Source organism: Caloenas nicobarica, chromosome 1, assembly GCF_036013445.1.
Source record: "Caloenas nicobarica isolate bCalNic1 chromosome 1, bCalNic1.hap1, whole genome shotgun sequence".
Taxonomy (NCBI): domain Eukaryota; kingdom Metazoa; phylum Chordata; class Aves; order Columbiformes; family Columbidae; genus Caloenas; species Caloenas nicobarica.
In genome coordinates this window covers 56,484,542-56,505,339 of record NC_088245.1, presented here as the reverse complement: position 1 = coordinate 56,505,339, position 20,798 = coordinate 56,484,542, and the positions used below count along the sequence as shown (strand labels likewise).

The window sequence follows — 20,798 nt, the reverse complement described above, 5'->3', positions numbered from 1 at the left end:
CAGCCATGAGGTTGGTCCATCTCAGCAGAGCTTGTGAGGGGCTCCCTGAGAGGAGAACCTCTCAGGTCTTTGTCCACCAAATAGGTTCTCTGAGACTACTCAAAGGGCAGTTCGAAAGCAGTGTCAAGTTTCCACAGGGAGAATCCTCACTAGTTTGATACCTAGACAGCACACCTTCTAAATACCTTTTTTTCTACCTTTTCCAGAGTCTCACATGTTCTTCTTTTCTCCTAAAACAAGGAGGGGAAATGACAGCAAAAGGTCAGAAGATAAGAGCTAAAAACCACACAAGCCAGCAAAAGATCCTAAAAGACTAAACAGTTTTCATGAGAATACATCCTGGAAAAAAAAAAAAAAAGGCATAAAGAAATGGTTATTACTTTTCTTATTTTGAAGCTGCTTCTCTGGGGATGCCAGACACACAGAATTCTGCCAGTAGCAACAAACACAGAAGTTTCCATGCACAAATCCAACTAATTCTATCCAAACTGTAACATGTGAGTGAGGAGAGAAAAAAAAAAAAGCCAGAAAACAGGTTCCCAGATACTATAAATTCCAGGTAAACACAACAGATGTTATAATAAACATTAATAAATCTGTGATAAACAGAATCATTTTTTTTCTCTTTTCTGAAGAGTACTATCATCTTTAAGCCTCTAGTTCCCCACAATCAAAAAGGGGTGCAACAAAGGTATAGGAAGCACAAAGCAAAATATTTCATGGGGTCATCATGTAGGCACTGTCTACCACATTTCTTTCCTAAGTACCTTCCAGTTCACTTAATATTTTGAAAAGTCCTCTGTGGTGAAAATAGCCTCAATAGGTCTGGAAGGAAATACTACTTGCTTCTTTCATCACTGGAGATGCCTCATGATTACAACAGAGTCCTTCTGACTCAGCTTCTTGAAGACAAGATGGTTAACAACATGAAAAGCAAGTACAGAATTATCTCAACCTCTAAGCTGCTGAGTTTGAAGGACAGAAAGGATAAATGTTTAGTTATATCCAGGGGAAAAAAAAAAAAAAAAAAAAGGCATGTGATTTTCTGTCTTCCCTGTTTTGGCAGAAACTTACCTGCTTTGTTTTTCTATGGACTTAACAGACCAACACATCAGAAATCAGTCCTAGGCTTGCTCTTTTACTATCTACAGATAGCATACTCCAAAAAAAAGTCAAAATTAAAAACAACAACAAAAACCCCAAACCAACCAAACAAAAAACCAAACAAACAAGAATACCCCACACAACCTGAAATAAAAGCACCCCAACCAACAAACCAAATAACCAAACCCAAAAGAAAAAAAATAAGACCAAAAAACCACAAACCAACCCCAAAACTAAACAGCACCTCCATACAAACACACAATGGTAGATATTTTTTTAATATTTTTGTTTTTCTGGCCCCAGAGATCCACAAAATTCAATCGGCTGGCAGTGACTCTTCTAGAAATGAGTTTGTGGGTGTGAATGGGCACTATTACCTCTTCTCAGCAACAAGATCATCCCAGGTGAGGATTTCTGTATTTCCATTAGCTGACAAAGTGAATCTACCAAAGGTTTGCACATCTGTCTGTATTTTGCTGCTTAAAAATGCTCTTAAACATTCCAGCTAACATGGCCTGTGCATTTGATGAAGTGGTCATAGACCTCGAGAACGAGGAGTTACATCACTGCATTAATCTCCACTTGTCTTCTGGGAGTGTGCGCATCTAACAGGACAAAATATGTTTGTAGCACAATGCACTTCTGATGGTCTCAATCAGGGCAGGCTGCTAAGACTTTTCAGCAGAAGTGTAAGTCAGGGCAGTGTGAAGACAACTGGTTTTATTAAGCTGCAAGTTTCAGGAAAGAAACCAGCCAGCTTCTCTGAGAACACATCCTAAAGCAGAAAACTGGCAGCTCAGGGAAAGTTTGCAAATGTAGAAAAAAGTTTTGTTTGAAACACATTTAAAGGCAGCAAGCCCCAGTAGACACCTCCAGAAAGTTTTGAAGCTACACAGCATTTATCAAAGAAAAAGATTCATCAAACGTTTACAAGAAGAGCAAATCGAAATGCAATTAATCAGGGCATTAAGACCACTGTTAATGAAAAGCAGTCAGACACTACAGACCCTGATTTGAATACAGATTCTGTGGGTTTGCACTAACTGTAAGCACAGTGGGGCAGCTGTTGGCTAAAGTTACTTTGAATTCTTTGTTACCATCTTAAGTTTAGACAGGCGGATGGAAAACTGCTTTTGTGAACTCCATTAAAAATTCATCATAGGCATCATACTTGATGTTTTGAGGCAGCCACCGGTGCATAACTGACCTTGTAGTTAATAGAAATCATACACCTAGCAGGTTTTACATAATTACCAGACTACCTACTTGTATTTTCAGGAAATTTCTGACCTTTCTTTCCTGCTAAGGATCTGTCTCCAGATTAAGAAAAAAATAATGCATGACTACCAAAGCTATGGAAATGATGTTCTTATAACAGCACATAATTTTAGTGATAAAGAGCAAAATAAAGAACGCTTAATTTGTAGATGTGACCTATGCAGCCTCTGCTGACAAGCAGGCCCACTAAGGATACATCCACTTGTCAGCAATTTTTCCATTCCATTGGATAATGTAGAATAATCTTCTTAAAAGCTTCACAAAAAAATATTAAGCATTGCAAAAAGAAATATGTCAACACCTCATTTCACAATCACATTTATTAAATTGAACTATTATTTTATACATTGGTGCAATTCTCCTAAGTGAATAATTCTAAACAGGGTAGGTGATTCTTTGAAAAACTAATAAAAATGCCACTTGGTAGTTTTCAGTTATTTGAACAGACACATTAATGAGCATTTCCTTGTAAAAACAGCTTAAGTTGCCCTTCTGAGAATCACCAATTCCAAGAGCACTAATTAAAACCTTTCCAGCAAGAGAAATTCCAGAAGGAATGGGTTGTAAGAAAATCATAGTGAGCCACATCAGAATTCTTGCTTACAATAAGCATTGACAGAGTTTGCCTTTCTCCATAAACCAATACACGCAGACTTTCGCAGCCCCAAAATCCTTCACTTGAGGATTTAGAGCAGAAACTGCAATTCTAGTTACAAGTGAGGACAAGGCAGAAACAATCAAAAGACAACAACGCACAAGCTATTAGAACAAAGTGCTATATCCAGAATAACCAGTCGGCCCCAGAGGGACTACAGTCCCTCATTTCAGGATTAATTTCAGAAATGCCCTTAAATTCCTGTGAAACACAAATTCTGTCTCAGAGGAAGGTTTTGTTAACTGCAGACTATAAATTCAAAACCAAGCACAGAGGAAACTAATACATTTTACTTGCATATGTTTAAGAAATGCAGTTCAACATACATTTAATTTTGGTGACAGGTATATTGAAAGCAAAGACTGACTATATCTATATATTTAAAATTAATGATTGTTTTTATTTCTTAACACAAAGAATTTTACAGAATTAACAAGATGTATTACACTGAAAAGCATATCTGACTGAACATTTGAAGTAGCAAGGATAATTTTAATTCATAGTTCAATTTTTGCTGTCACAGAGGTGGTTTTTTTTAAACTTTTCTGTTTTGTATGTTTGGAGTAGATAGGAAACGCAGTTTCACAAAGAATATAATTGTCAAGTTTTAGGTAAAAAAAATAGCAGCAATAGCACGTACAAACCCCCAATATTTAAATATAAATTATTTGCTTTGAAAACCAGTTGGTAAAATATATGAAAGGAAGACGTGCATTACAAAACATGTGTGTGCTTATTTGGGATTCGATGCTCAGCTTTGGATGCCTGACCAAGATGAAAAATATCAGTCAAGATGGTCAACAGGCCAAAGGGCTAATTGGTGTGAACATTTCTGCATTTTCAGTACTGCAGACATCCTACAAATTGGAAAAGGATGACCTGGCCTCTTTCAGGCTAAGTACCAGCACAAGAAACAGGACAAAGAACGTTATAAGAATAAACATATTGCTTTTATAACAAGAAAACTCTGAAGAAAAGCTACCATTTATATTTATACAGTCAAATCTGAAGCTTTTCACAATGCATCATAAAACTAAATTTTCTCTTGCATATACTCCTTCATGCATTTTAGTATTTGAATTCTCTTATTTTAAAATAGGCCACTTTATTCTAATATCAAGTAAATGATGCCTTTTGGCAAGGGGAACAGCCTTTATTATTTCAAGTGAAAAGGAATGAACAGCTAGAAGTGGTTAACATTGCTCAACAGACATTTTATGAAATTAGCCATGTATTATTCTGAAATCATCTAAAATTTTCAGTCCCTGAAATCAGTTTAAGACACTAATTGTGAAGTAAGGCATATTAACATTAAATCCTCCCTTGCCTAGCTCATTCCTTGTTTCAAAAATGTCTCCTCTTCATTTTTGTTATCTTCCACACTAAATTCCCCAAGGATTCCTTAAGATATTAACAAAATCATCATCATCCATGATTCCAATACTTAATCCTTCATAGTAACCTTCAAACTCAGAATAGGACACTTCATTGGGATTGCTGCAGGACTCTCCTAATGTTTCTAGAAATGACGACTGAATTTCTTCTTCTGTAGCTTTGCCTGTGAAAGTGTATTTTTTGCATTAAATACATTTTCAAGAACAGTAGGCATATAGCATTTAATGTATTTCAGGCAAGAAACTTCTGAATTTTAGCTTGCAAATATTTTTTTCTTGATCAAATTCAATATTCTGATTTCAGAATGAAGTCATTGGTTCACTTAATACCAGCTGCAGAAATCATCTTACTTTAATAGCATATGGTAGCATTACATATCAAGAGAATCATGAGGCCACAATCAATTTCAATGAATTATGAGATCAGGAAGAGGGTTGTTTTTTTTTTTAAAGACTGCAAAAACTAAATAACATATTTATAAACTAAATTTTGGTAATTCAGAAGTTATCTTGTAATAAAGCCTACATTTAATGTAATACAACTTCAAAGCTCTAAGAGAACCCTAAGATGCAAGTTTGCATTTGAAAAGTGTTCTGCAGTTGACACATACACTCTAGTGACTTCATAAAGACTATACTCAAGAGGACTTCATAGCATTGAGAAAAAAATGGAAAAAAATATAGCATTATAACACTGGAAAAAAATGTATGTGCAACATCCCTATACTACTATGTGTCTTCATGTGTTACCACTAAAATCACTGGCAATACAAAAAAAAGTCCTCTATTCTGCAGGTAAGACAGAAAGGGTCAGGACACTGTGGAGACTCTCACAATGATTAGTTTGGTACACGCAGATGTTATTTTAGAAACTGACACACAATTATTTAAACTCCTACATTTTCAATGGTAGAGTTTAAACATTTCTGAGAATCCTGAAAAAATAACGAAGATACTAACATTTCGTCTGTAAAGGATGATAATCCTGTCCCAGAAATAAATGAATAATTTATTCAGAAGGAACTTCAAGTGCTGAGTACATTTCAGTGTCATTTGGAAACCTTGATGGAAAACAGCAATATGAAAACAAGAGTATCCTCCTAAGTGAAAATTACTAATATCATACGTGTCACGGATAACTTGCACACCAAAGCTGAGAAATAACCGTTTAAAAGTAGTCCTACACAGGTAAGGAAAGGAACTCCTCTCATATATGCAGTATTTGCAGCTAGATAAAGAGTAAGTATAAAATGGTGTACATGAACTCCACTACTATTTATAGTCATGTTCCAGATAGACACATTACAGACCACCAGAGGACAAAAAAAAATTCCTTAACAGCTCAAGCCTAAGCCAATATGAAAACAGTTTGTATTTGCAGTTTCTGGATCTGGTATCTCTGCTAACAAGATGACTTCAGTAGTTACACATTTGTTTTGTTTTGTCCAAGTGAATTACCTGCCAATACTAGAGGATGTTTCTTTGCACAGTAACATTTTCTGATGTCTACCATAGGCACGCTCCCTGTTTTGTTGAAATCTAGTTTCATATAAGCCTGTAAGGGAAAAAGAATTTCATGTAAGCATATAAAGGAAAAAGAAACCACAAACAAGTGGAGAGATGTGAAGATGATATATACTTAAGTACCTTGGACATAGTTTTAGATCTTGTGCAATGGATTGCATCAACTTACCTGTTTTATGTAAGGCACCAGATACCAGATTCTGGATTATGGATGTTCACTATTACTTAATCTCAACAGCTTTCACACCAAACATGGTCCCCCCACCAACTCAAAAAATAAAAATTGTCTTCTCTCCAAAATTTCCAGCTCATCCTTACAATCAGAAGTTAAGCTGCTTCACCCAGTTACTGAGATTCGCGCGTCAGTCTGACAGAGGCCTCGGCACAGGCTCCTCAGCACTGCTAACGGCAGCTTCATTTCCATTCCAGTTTACTCAAGCACACATGCTTGACACAGAAGGCTAAGGGAGCCAGATCCTCCATGATTAAAAGTATGAAAGTATACGTCATTTTTCTTTATCTTGATATCCGGTCGCTACTCCATCATATGGTTTTTAATCAGCGTTTCATACTGCAAATGGTTCCACTTTACGTTATAGACATAGAACAAAAGGCATTTCAAATATAAGAAGTCTCACAAATACAATGACTCTAAGTCTCAAAGGAGGCAAGTATTATTGCCTCCTATTTCAGACACCAAGGGAAAAAAAATCCACACATAGATATAGTGACCTGCCAAAATAAGGAAACAGACTTCTGGAAGAGATAGTTTCAGGGTGCCAGACACTTTATACACTGGACTGAACTGTAAGAATAGCACACATACGCACAAACCCATAAAAATAAAGGATTAATTCTAGGTTGCAGAGTTCAAAATTAACTAATTCAACAATGGAACCGCATGCAGTCCTCTAATTTACATTTATTTTAATAAACCGATGTGAAAGCTTAAGAAATCAATTACCAGATGTAAAATTTAAGAAAAACAACAACCAAAAACAACAACAACCAAAGGGTGATGAATAACTCCACAGTCAGACTGCAAAATATTTACACTTAGAATATCTGCAATAAAACCTACTTTTCTTACAAATGCTTTCCTATATTCATTCATTTCTCCAAATATGGCACGAGTAAATTCTCCGTAGTCAACCTTATCAGTTTTGCCATCATCAAGAATAAGCCATAAGGATTCAAAGTCCTGCAATGTAAAAACATTTTGCCAAAGTTTTTCACTCTGTCCTAGAATAAAACAATGGCTATAATAGGAAATTACAGTATTCTCACAAAAAACAACTTCCAAATCCAAACTGACCCAAAGATTTATCAAAATAATGCAAGCCATCATCGGTCACTGATGACCATAATTCACATTATTTGTAGCTCTGATAGATCTGGGCTATTTTTAAAACATAGTACGTACAATAAAGAAAACAAATAAATAGCATCATCTAAATTATTTTTAAAGGCAAAAAAAGAGAAAAAATATTGCAATCTCACTTGTTTCTTCATGCTGTAAAGAGATTGCATGTTTCTAAATTTATTATATTTTTATTTTTAAGAATTTCACATAGAATTGAATGCAGAAATGCCAACATAACACAAGGAAAAAAAAACCACACAAAACCCCACAAAACCAACCAACAACAACAACAAACACACAAAAACCCCCAAACACCTTGCAAAAAACAGCTATTGAACTAAGCAAAGAAGTGATTCCGTTATTTTAAGTAAGATAATACCGATGATTACAGTTTCAGCTAGACTTACCCCTTCAGGTATTTCCAAATGGAACACTTTTAGAGCTTCTTTAAAGTCTGCCTGAGACAGAAAACCATTTCTGTTCTTGTCTACTTGTCGGAAATACTTTCCTAAGCCAGTTATAACCCGAACTCCTCTTTTACTTAGGGCCTCTCTGAGTATACCTGAGGATTTAGAGAAATAAAGGACACAATGTTTACCTGAAGTTGGCCACTTGCTATGGAGCTGACATAAAAGTGAAGAAAACCGCAACTACTTATGATACTGCTGGTTAAAATGACACATCCACGCATCCAGCCTCCCTTATCCTTGATCAGAGAATGTCAGTTCAAAATGAAACTATCAGTTACTCAACATTCAAGTATAAATCACATAAAGCAACAGCAACATCTAACGAAACTTTTAAAGAGATCACAGAAGGAAAATAAGAATATTTTCAAATTAGTTGTATCTACAATTATAAAGTAAGATGGGGGGGAGAGTGAACTAAGTTTTTTTCCAGTGAAGTTTAAACTCAGACGTATGTTAAAAGATGCCTTGAAATGTATACCTGCAAACTTCTTTCAGGCCACACCAGCAAACCTCAGATGTAGTCAGATAACTGAGAAATCAATTTGTGTCTATTATGTGAGGGGAAAAATTGAATAACTAGAAGATTAAAAAATATCCCTAATTTATTATTCCAACAATTTCTCTAAAAGTAAATGCCCAAGAAGATTTTAGTGACCAAAGAGTGCCTACTTTAAACAGGTTCAGCTAATGACAGTAAATAGTGGATATTCTACACACTGGAAGCTGTTCAGTTCGACAGTTTTTTTGGCCACAGGTTACAAAGATAATACACAGCACTGCATAAAAATCTTTCCATAATTTTAAACACAAAGCTATGCCTTTGTCCTAAAGACTGTAGGTAGGAAGCTGGTAAATTTATTTACATATTCCAGAACGTACTACTCAATTACACTCACATTTTAATAAGCATAATATTAAAGACTATTAAAAAAACCTTATCAATGTATAGAAATAATGGCCAAAAGAAGTATCTAGCACAAGATAACTGAAGAAATGAGATTGTGTTTGTACATTTTTCCAATAACTTTTTAAATTTAATGCCAGATTAATATAGGATCAGCATTTTTTTCATATTACATCAACATGGAGATTAACATTTTATTGATTACATTCACAATTATTCTGTACTGTCTCCACAACCTTTAATGAGAGTGTTTATTTAAAGAAAGAGAGGAGACAGTATTCTTATGATTGATTTATGCTGGTATCAGATTCTAATAATATTCTGATAAATATCTAACTTTAAAAAAATCACTTATATAAATAAAATGTTTATAACATCATTATTTTTCTTTGCATTGATCTGTAAAGATAAAGAAATTAAAATTAAATGGATTCTGGTAGACACAAACCTTGAATCTTCTTGAAAAGTTTGTTGTTGTCGCCCACTTGCTTGGAACACTCTTGCTTGAATTCCATAGACGAAGCTCTAAATTAATCAAAATTAGTGTTGATTGGTGAAATTACATGAAATACTACAAAAAAGCTGTAGTAAAAATACATTAAACATTATATTTCATTTTTATACTACCCTTATAAGCACAGTATCCAATTGCTTGAGTTTGAGATGGCACACACGAAAGTCCTTGAACAGCTGCAGATAATGCAGAAATTCCTTTCTGACAATATTCCATTAGCAGCTTCTCTACTAGGCCATTAATCATGGATAATTTCTCCTGTGCATAAAATCACCAGAAATTTATTTCAAGACAGTCCTAATCTTCAGGTCAGGCCACTGGAAGAGTTGTTAAATCAACTACACTTAGTTACTAATAGAACAATAACATGAAGTAGCTACAAATTTCTCTTTGGAAGAGAAATAGCAAGGGTATAGATCAAAAACTGGATCAGCATATCCTAGGTATGATCTAGGAATTATGGTTAAATTTTTGTGTTTTGTCTGGCAAGCGACTCCTTTCTGAGAAGGGAACTCCCCTCAGAAATTATTATAAAAGTTGAGAAAAAAATACTGTGGAAGAACCTAACAGGGGAGAAAAAAAAAAAAGACCTATAATCACAATAGGAAAGCGAAAGGAAAAGCACTACTCTCAACTTTGTGCTGCTTGCTCACCGGTGCTTTTCCATGGAGTACTCCTCCTTCTGCTCTCTGAGGCCAGACTTACCTCTCTGCTGTCTATTAAGTCTTTTCATCATCACTTCGGGTATCTCCCATTCTGAAGTCCCTAACGGCTTGTCTATGTCAAACCACCTAAACTAGAAAGTCAACAACGACCTATAGAGGACAGCATACTCTCTCTAACACACATGTAAAACTAAAGATTCACGGCATGTGACAGCAGGGCAGAGCTGCTCCTGAAAACCTGCACAAGACCTTTTGGACAGTACCTGAGCAGGATTCTCTGCGAGTACAGTAATGGAGGTAAGAGGACTCGATTCAAGAGTTTTGCACCAGAGAATACTAGGTTCAATAACACCCTCTTTCGGAAGAAAAAGACAGACTTCCAACTTTCTATTAGTGACTAAATTTCAGAAGACAGAGAGAGAGTATAAAAGAGAAACAATCTGTTCCACCACAGGTAGCAGAAAATCAAAATTTATAACTCAGTGAGCAGGTCTTCCTTCTGGAGCCTTCAGAGATAACATTGGATCAACTCCAAATTTCACAGGTATAAGTTTAGCAACAAATGAAGGAAAAAGCTGTTTACCAGAACGATAGGCTTCTGAGATATAAAACGTCTTAAATAAACTATCTGAAAGTAAACTATATTGTGTTTTATTTCATGGAAACCTTGCAGAGAGGGAACAATTAGCACTAAGTATCATACAACTATATATTTCTATAGCCAATTACATTTGAATTTGCTGTTTTATGTACTGTTAGCTCACTACGGCTCCTTTGCAAAGCTTTCAGAGTACAGGGACCTTCAGTTGAGTATTACTGTAACTGAGAACAAACTTCATGTGTCTAAACTCTTGCAGAAAGAAAAGTAATAGTCAGTTAAGTTGTGCTAACAAAAGTAGTCTTCAGATAGTGAACATAATTAATTGAGATTCTGTTATTGCTGTTCCTAGTCAAGAAGGGATTGAAGCAACTGATACATGAAGAGAGGCTGGGACAGCTGGAAATGTTTAGCCTGGAGAAGAGAAGGCTTGAGGGATCTTATCAGTGTGCATAAACACCTGGTGGGAGGGAGTAGAGAAGACTGTGACAGGCTCTGCTCAGCTGAGCCCAGTGACAGGATCGGACGCAACAGGCACAAATTGAAACACAGGAGGTTCCCTCTGAACATCAGGTAACACTTTTGTACTGTGAGACTGATCAACCACCACAACAGGCTGCTCACAGAGGTTGCAGAGTCTCCATCTTTGGAGATATTAAAAAACCCAACTAGTTGCAGCCCTGAGTAACCTGCTGTAGTAAATTCCTGCTCTGAGCAGGGGGATGGACCAGAAACCCTCTTGAGGTCCCTTTCTATGATTCTGTAAGTTTATGAAAATTTCTACCTTGTAACATCTGCTATTGGCAAATACTACTCACCAGAATTTGAGTAATCAAACTTTTTCCAACACTCTTCAGTAACTTCCGTGTTCAGGCAACACAGAAGTGCGATAAATTTTATATCAAGATTTTATTTGTGCTAAGAACCAGCGTACTCACAATAAAGCCAGAAATCCCAGAGAAAGACACTTTATTCCCTAGACTGTTCACTTCTGTACAGATACTGAGATGAGAATATTACCTTAAAAATAACACATACTCAAAGGTTAACCATTCACCTAACCATTTGAAAAAGTTCTTAGAAATTCCTGTCTTTCAGACTACGGAACAACATAATTTACTAAAATCTATTTTGAAATAATAAGTGCAGAAATTCTTTCCCAGTGCCTGAAGTCTTCAACATGTGGCAATATCTGAAATAATGGAGGGGTAGAAAGAGGAAGGAAAAATAAAATGAAAAAGAAAAAACAGAAAGAGAAACCTCCCCCTGCCTGTGTTCTAACACTTAGATTATCATGACTGATACAAGGTTTTACATCACCTAAGAAAAGTTTCAGTATATGCTCTTTACAAAAAAGAAAAAGTAAATAAGACACTCACAATCTATTTAACTCTTATTATAAAATTATTCCTTATCATTCTAGAAGGTTACTGAAATACAGAACATCCACCCAGATCTGTTACTAATTTCTCCTAACAACAGTCTAAACACAGATATTGTTTTTTAGCAGTATAACTAATAAGATGTTAGAAGCTCTTATTGAAAAAAAATCTTTTTTTGCTTAAGGAAGAAAAAGTAATTTGAAAACCAGCTGCACTTACTTTAGAAAATCCATAGCTGCTTCATCAATGCTTATCACACGAAGGGTGAGAACTGGGTTCCACTTAACACTTTCTGGAAGATTATGATCGACACTTTGGAAAGTTAGGTTAGCTCCCTGTTGGTAAAGGATACAATGAACTACAAATAATTGTGTATTTTGTAAAATACATTCTGCAAGACTTTCAAGAAGCATGATTGTTAAAAGCCTTGGTATGAAATGATGAAGAGATGTAGCTAAGGTTAATCGTCTTAACAGAGCATTTCTAGTACTAAATAAAAAGCTGCAGGGTCCAAGATGACACATTATCCTCTATGTAGAGGTTTGTCTAGTAAAAGGGCCAACTGTTGCCTAATCTACAGCTGAGAAACATGAGACTATAGATTGTTGTTCCCTCAGCCAGGCTCTACTTTTCAATTTTTCTTCTCCCTTCATCCTTATGGGATCCAAAACTCACTGGACCACAGAAGAGCATCACAGAAGGTGCTACATTGATTCCACGAGAGCAAAGTTCTCTCAGGCTAGAAAAAGCCCTCCACAGGTATTTTCAATAACCTAAAATCATACTTGAGATAAACAAACATCTAAAAAGTAGCCTTCCCAAAGTTCAAATCATTCTTGCAATGTTTAACTATAAAGTTATTCTTTAAAATTACTAGATTTCATTAACAAATACTGAATAAAGCCATGTTATTAGTAGTATAGAGCTCTATTACCCAGTATAGTCTATTTTGAGTATTACAAATTCCCTTTCCCTCCAAGCTGGGGACAGAGGACACACCTCATGTATTCTGCAAAATTAAAGATGCTTTTTTGGTTTGGGAGAAGAGGTACGGGCAGAGAAAGAAAAGCAGCAAACTGAAAACAAAGAATTCTGAGAAGAATCAAAAAAAGCAGTAGCTCCAACTGTAATATCTATGCAGGCTTAGGTTATAAAGCCTCCAAAACTCATGTATTAGGAAGGAGACAGAGACACTGTATTGTGGTGCAAGTGTTTCAATCATTTGGACTTTGTGAAAGATTTCTGTGTCTTAATGTCAGCACAAAAACTCAGTTTGCAGTTATGGAGATTCACAGATAGGACATCATTCCAAAGAGCTATCAAACTCAGTAGCAGTACATTTTCTGGATGGCTTTAAGACACATCTTTATTCAGAACGCATTTCCATCTGCAGGTTGCAAAGATACACATGACAATTACAAAAAAAAAAAACAACAAAACACCAAACTGAAAACTAGCTTCAACCTCCATACCATAAAATCATCTGTTTCACCCTGGAAACTCTGATATCGTAGCCACATGTAAACAGTTAGGATTAGGCAGGTGATTAGACAAAACACTCAAAAAACTAATATTGTCTTTTTTACTTTCAATACTTAATTGAAACATGGTTGTTGCTCTAAATTTAAGATTTGCAGGAGGATATGAAGAACTCATTGAAAACACTCTGTACTTGAAAAATTGCTCAAGTATTTATAAACCAGGAACACTTAACCCAGTACAGAAGTAGAGCAGTATAGAAGATGCAATATGATTTGTAGTCACTCATCAGATTAGCTGGTAGATGAATTTTGCCATTGTTTCAAAAACTCTCTCTGAACAGCTGGTGGTAAACATTTTCAAACTTCATGTTGAAACCAATTAACCTGCAATTTCCTCACGTTTAGAAAAATATGTAATCGTTGTCTTGTGTCAAAAATGCCAGCAGACCTTGCAAAAGATTATTAATTTTTAACAAGTACTTTGGTCTACTTCATCTTCAGGACTCTTCTTCCCAAACTGTTTGTTTTACCTTCAAAAAGGTCTACACTGTCTGCAGTCTTGTGTCCTCTAGTGGGAAAATTACAAACTACAGCTTAATCTGAACCCAAAAATGGAATCTCTAAAGTGTGGAACAGCAAAATAATTCAGACTCCTGAAAAATCTTTAATTCGAAAACATTATCAAAGGGAAAGACTTCTGGTCTTCCCTGAAAACTATATCACAGTTTTCAACTGGAATATCTAAATGTTACTTCCAAACCACCAAGAAAAATGACTTATATTCAACAGAATGCCACTTACAATACAGAAATCACTAAGATCATAAGCTTTTCCCTTCTTTTGTCCACGTTGATGTTGATAAACTCCCTTCTGAATGAAAGGCAAGGCATTTGTTCTGTGAAATAATTAAAAACCTATATTAAAACAATTAAATTTATTTAAGTATCTTAGATACAGTGGAAAATGTTTTCTAAAACCTTTTTAAAAAGTAACTTATCCTACCTATTTTTTCCAAACTGTCGAAATTCATACACAGTAAGGGATCTGTCGCATGCAAAAAAAAATCCCATCAACTCTCTACAAGCATCACGACCATTTCTGGGAAGAAAATTGAAAAGCACCTTTATGGTTTTGCATCTGTATAAATCCAATTCAACCCAAACAAAAATAACATTTCTATTTTGGAATATGCATTCTATTTCCAATGTTGCATATTGCACAATCTTTGTCTTTGAAGAGGTATCCGACCACTTTCTCTAAATGGAATTCAACTTCTGGATTTGGACACATAGTTTTCTGCAATATTCTATTCTCCATAATGTTAAAAACACCTTTCAAGACTTCATGTTTTGGTATACCCATGTAATTTTCACTCATTAACTAAAGGATTGCTTCCACCAGGACTACTGCATTCATTATGCTGTATGAATCTATGTGGCTGAATCCTCAGCTATGTCTAACAAGTAAGCAGCTTACTGCTTCAGAAAAGTGCCACCTTCTGAGCTGAAGAATATGTTCATATCACCACTACTCAAATTCAGAACAGGTTCAAAGATGCCCTAAAAATGCAAGTTTAACACATAAGGAGCTACAAACGAGACACTAAGCCATCCTTGCCATCCACAGTGGTTGTTGCCACGAGCTAAAACATGGCTAATTTTTAATCAACTGAGGTGTAATGGCTAAGAGCACTATTTTACACAGCCCTTGTGGTAACTGTCCTGCATGGACCTATGGGTATGATGGTAAAGTAACATTCCCGATGTATCTTAACGCTGTACAATGGGACTGTGAGGCCACTATCCATCAGCCATGCCAAAACCTGTATTATACATATATATACATCCACACAGCACATACTTTTTTCTAAACATAGGGAACAGAAATGTTCAATGCCATTAACTATTTCAAGAAGGTAAAGATCATCATCCATAAATTCATAGAACTGAAAAGCTTCACAAAACTAGCGATTACCTCGATATAATTCTACAATCAAAGCGTAGCTTGTTAGAGAGCATATTTTCAGTTAATCCTGATTTGGTCCTTATTCTGTGAAAATAATGCAGCACGTTAATGATACCTATATGCTCACAGAGAAACATTACATAAAAATCAACTGCTTCAAAACAGCAAAAAATGTCAAATACGGTATCCTTGGCAACTGGCTGAGGAGATGATCCCTCGTAGTTGAGTTAAAAAGCAACTCAGAGTTGTAATGTGCAAGGTATTCTGTAATTACATAATATGAGAGTATGTTCGCAGAAGGCTTAGATATGAATGGGATATTTTGTTTACATACTTATATCAAGAATTAAACCTCTACCACTTATCCTACATCCACCAATCAATGTGTTTTCTTGCAAAAATACCCAAGATGGGGCTTCTTTACGCACCTAGATATTTCACATTGGCCCATATTACTGGTTCCAGAAATGGAGATTTGTCCATGTGGTGTGTGTAAGAGATCGAAACTGGTTTTGTTGGCCTTCTAATTTTGTAAGAATACAAAGATGAAATTTGTTGAGAAAGACTTTAAAGAGGGATGTTAAAATGCACAAAGCAGAGATGTTTGCCTGCATGTTGAGAAAGAATAACAGAACAAAACTCAGACCTGCAGATTCCTTTCATTCTATAGATCACAGCATTTTCTCAGTTTTTCTTAAGCCCTTGGAGTTACTACTTCAATGCTTACAGGCCAGGAATGACATTTAAACACCAATGTGGTCAATTATTGCGGAAGAAATCAAAACATGAAAGAAAAGTATGATTATATTGTGAAGATCTACATTAGCATTTACAGATGCATATTTATGCAATTTTATACACCTCAGGATAGGAATCTCTAAAAGGACATGACAAGATTGCAAGAATTCAATAGCTCAGTAAAGGCTGGTAAAACCCTGTGATGAACGATATCAATATAAGCTTAAGAATGTTCTCCCAGGTTTTATAAACTCTATGAATCAATCATTATACACAGAGATCCACATAAAAAGGTCCCACTGGGCAATTATAAGCATTGTGAGGCTACAAAAAAGGCCTCACATGAAGCTGGTGGAGGATTCAAGCCAGAAATAAAACATCTGGAAAGGCAAACAGACTTTGCGGGGCCCAAAACAATAAAAAATACAGCAGAAAATGTATTTCCAAAAAATAAATGACCGCTAGAGAAAACTTACTTCGTTTCATGCAGAGTTCTTTTCCTAAAACGCATTGGTGCTGTCCCAAGTCCCAGAAGTCCATGAGCTTCCTTGTAAACATCAGCACGCGTGGATTGCTCTGGGTCACTTATAACAGCTCTGGCCAGGAAGAGCAGGGAGAAGCCCTCTGACTATTAGTATGTTTGAATTTCAGATCATACATATTCTTAATCAGGAAAGAAAACACCCAAGAATAACATAACGATAAAATCTTGGAGTTATCCATTAAGCTTGCATAAAATTGTGGGCTTATTTTTTTGTTTGTTTTTAAAAATCCTGAAGTGAACTACTCGAAATCAAATGCATGCAAAAATAGTCCAGCAGTGCACTACTATGTAGTAACTTTATAATATACATATGTATTATTCAAAGTATATTTGATATATCTATATTACATAGACATATATTTTATATATATCAAATAAATCTTCGGAAATGGTTCATAATCAGAAGGAAAAATAATTTGGCATGGCTAATACAGTTTTATTAACTTGCTCTCTAACCTATGCAGATCCATCTTTGTACACATCAGTTACACTGAGCTGCAAAATGGGCTCTACTAAAAACAAAACAAAACAAAACAAATCATCAAAACACCTTTGTGTTTCCTTCAACAGATTTTTTTCATGCAATAGTTTTGAACTAATCTTCCCCAATTACCATCCTGCTCTCTGATACCTATTTGTTTGGCAGTACTGGCACAGATATATTTGGAACATAAACAGAGATTTTTTTAAAATTAGAAGTTCATCTTGATGCAGCTGTAGCACTACTGAATATTATTTTGACATTGTCAACAGAAGGGTACAGTTGGAGAAGGAATACATGGAAAAAATAAGGCAAAGTAGCTGAAGGAGGTTAAGCACAGAATAAGCATCCATGATCCAAGATGCACAAACCTGTATGTTTAATCCAACATCAGTAGGATTCAAACACTTCAACACAACCAGCACATTTTTAAGATAATTTCCATAATCATCTGCTTTCCTTACACTTTTGTAGAGGTATGACATGGGACAAGTATTTCTTTGAAAACTGGGGGTTTCTGCACTGAACACTCTGTATTTTTAATCCTGCTACAATGACACTTGGAATTTAACATTGTGTTTCAGTACAATCTTGTTTCCTTCATGCAATTTTCCTGATATCTTTTAAATAGCGTGTAAAAGCATTAATAGACTTTTCAACAATAGAGGTCATTTAAACTGAAGTTAAATGGAAATCAAGAAGAAATAAAATGGTGAAGTGTAACAACATTTCGACCTCAAAGTCTTAAGATCTGATGGGCTATAATATGGGTAGAGATGACTGCAGAGATTGTAAACTAAGTACAGAATGCAACATACTGTAGAGCTACCCACAGATGTTTAGCAAGCGTAAGGTAACATTAAACTATATTAAACTAGGTTACACCATCCTATACTGCCATAACCAGACAACTGGTTAAAAATGAGAACAAGTATACACGAATAATAATAAGGAAAGATGTTTTTACTATACTAATCTTTACCTATAAGTTACTTCTGTTCCCCCTTAACATAAAAAGGGATCTTTCTACATAGAAGCAATGCCTTCTCAGAGCTAAAGAGACAGCAATGAAGTTAGAAGAGCCTTCCTGTACAATCTTGATCAACTTGATTCATCACTGTGCCTTTTTTTTCTACCTGTCCAACATTGGTATGAGACTCATTTACTCCAGAGGGATGCTGTGTCAATATTAATAAAACTAAGATTCTCAGAAAATAAAATAAATACTGAAGAAGTGTAATTTGTAACATGAGCTATCCATATATTTTGCTGAGGTGCAAGAGGGTTATTTCTGAGAATTAGTGCTATTGTAAAACCCTTAAATTAGGTCCAAGTACAAAATTCAAAATTATTCTCACAAAAAAAATGACCTTACACCTAGCACTTTAAACTGATCTTTAAATTTAAATTTAAAAAGACTTTTCATTTAAAGAATTTTTGCAAATAATAACACCACATAAGACTGCACAAGACTTGGAACGAGATGATCAAAACCTATCCTAGGCAAAAGCCACACACTCACAGATCTAAATTCTTCTGTAGGGAAAACTGAAATTTTACATTATAAATTCACTTACCTGGATAACTGATCCACCATCACTTGTTCTACTACAGCCTGTTTTCTCCTCTCTGCAGCAACATCCTCCTGCAATGAAAAACTGACTGAGAGCAAGTTAAATATATAACACCAGACACTTATAATAAATTGCCCCTTAAGACAACACTCAGAGGTCACAATCTTACCTATGTCACAGTTAATTCTTTTTTTTCCTCCATCTTTTTGAAGAGAGTTCTGTTTGCATAACAAATAGGCAAATAATGTTCTCTGCTACACACTAAAATTGTCTATGCATATTAGTCGTCAATAAATATGAGAATTCTAGTATTTCTGTTGACAGAGAGCATCCTTATCTCTGCATTGTTTCCGATAAATTCTGTAAGTACGATAGAGCCTGAAGAAACTCACACTATTTCAGGTTTCATGGTTGACAGAGATTCTAACTCAGAGAATGAAACTTTACCTCCAGCAATATTTAGTCAAAAAAATTACTTTAAGACTTAGTCTCAATGCACAATTATTATTTGCTGCATGCCACAATAATTTTCTGCTGAGACAGACCAATTTGAGAAACCCTTCAGGAAAGATCATCCTAAGGGGGAAGGGGATTTAAAATGATCTTATTATTCTTTTTATGAGATCAACTCTCAACCATAACTTTGTGCCATTCGCTGTAAAGTGCTCAGGTGTTGACCACCATTTGTTTCACAGAAAGAGAAACCAAAGCACAAGAAGATGTCCCAGGACAACCTGGAAGCCACTGGAAACAAGAAGGCCTCAGCACCTCTCTTTGTTTTATCTTCCAGATTCCTGAACTTTTTCACTGCACTGAAAATTATCTTTTTTCCCCAAAAAAAACAGAGATTGTTTTTCCCCAAGAAAACAGAGATTATTGTTACTGAGGGGGTTTATGCAACCTTTTTGACAACTCTGTATGTATTCTAAAACTGAAGAATTAAGATATTTTTCTGATTGGTTATTTTTCCCACACAATTCTTGTGCGCAAACCAAATTCTAGATAGAGCAAGCTTTCCCATGGCTGAAGAAGAACTGAAAGTTGGTTCCCAGACACCAGGTAACTGTAAGGGATAATCCCTAATTCCACAGAGATGTTATGGGTATAATTCATAACCTTCAACTAAATAGTGATTGGCACTAGCGTCAAAAAAAAGAAAAAAAAAATCAAACAAAACCCAACAAAATAAAAACACCACAGAAAAACAAACAACATGACCAAAAAACCACAAATAAATAATGTAACATCAGACTAGTTGGTGTTTATTCGAAATGGATTTTAAGCCTTAAAAGATTTCTGAATTACAGGAGACACGGGGCTTTTTAGTTTGCTTTCATGTTTCATTTTCTGCCTATCAGAACTACAGATGCTTTATTCCGAATTACTGAATCTTTGCCCACTAACCATCACAATAGATGTATCAAAAAGCATTATGTAAAGGAGGACATACTGATAATACAGAGCAGTGTTTGTTAAAACACAACATATCCCATGGACCCTGTCATACAGAGCCAAACTAGCTAGCATGCTGAAAAGAACCTGACTTTTTTTTAAAAAAGAAACCTTACACCTTGAATTTCAGTTGAATACTAGGTCACTAAATGTACTCTTCCATGGAACATCTTCCATTCAGCTCTTGGACAAAAGCTTTACTATGAATTTACAAAACTGCTCATGCAAACATTGAACTTGCAGCAACTCTCACTGCTTAAAAAGTAGCAACTTGGTTCACAAAATACGATTATTCAGAGAAAACTAACCTTTTTTCCAAAAACCCTAATTTTATTAGATACAGTATCTATTGGCAATCGCACATGTACTATAACCTGTCCTGAATAAGGGAACTTTCATTCCAGACTACAGAAAAATAAAGAGAAATTCTGTTTTAACATTGGAGTTTTTTGTAGTGATTACGGTACAAGAAAATTTTAACATTGTGTATTCTTAAGCAAATTTTTTAAATGCCTTAAAATCAAATGCCTGCAATTGAGGCAATGTATGCCAAATGGAATTAATATGTATGTAGTTACTACTACTGATTTTTTTGCATCATTTCTAGCACTATCAGAAGCTTGAACCTGAGAGAATCCAAGAGATACTCCTAGAAAGAAACAGCCAGCCTGTGCAACCATCAGTGCTAATCAATAACAAAAGTGCTTCTAAA

At 35.3% G+C, this 20,798-nt stretch overlaps 1 protein-coding gene across 2 annotated transcripts in view; it reads right to left on the bottom strand.

Moving 5' to 3' along the window:
• Positions 1 to 3,523: 3,523 nt before the first annotated feature.
• The window catches only part of CAPS2 (calcyphosine 2), a 31,472-nt gene continuing 14,197 nt past the window's right edge, over positions 3,524 to 20,798 (bottom strand). For both annotated transcript variants that reach the window (XM_065644946.1, XM_065644954.1), the window contains 11 exons: positions 18,638 to 18,705; positions 16,512 to 16,631; positions 15,307 to 15,381; positions 14,335 to 14,430; positions 14,134 to 14,227; positions 12,071 to 12,186; positions 9,141 to 9,217; positions 7,726 to 7,880; positions 7,037 to 7,156; positions 5,890 to 5,986; positions 3,524 to 4,595 (listed from right to left, as the gene is read on the bottom strand). In XM_065644946.1, coding sequence (XP_065501018.1) covers positions 4,420 to 4,595; positions 5,890 to 5,986; positions 7,037 to 7,156; positions 7,726 to 7,880; positions 9,141 to 9,217; positions 12,071 to 12,186; positions 14,134 to 14,227; positions 14,335 to 14,430; positions 15,307 to 15,381; positions 16,512 to 16,631; positions 18,638 to 18,705 — 1,194 coding nt within the window. In that variant the 3' untranslated portion in view covers positions 3,524 to 4,419. The remainder of the gene's footprint in view (positions 4,596 to 5,889; positions 5,987 to 7,036; positions 7,157 to 7,725; positions 7,881 to 9,140; positions 9,218 to 12,070; positions 12,187 to 14,133; positions 14,228 to 14,334; positions 14,431 to 15,306; positions 15,382 to 16,511; positions 16,632 to 18,637; positions 18,706 to 20,798) is intronic.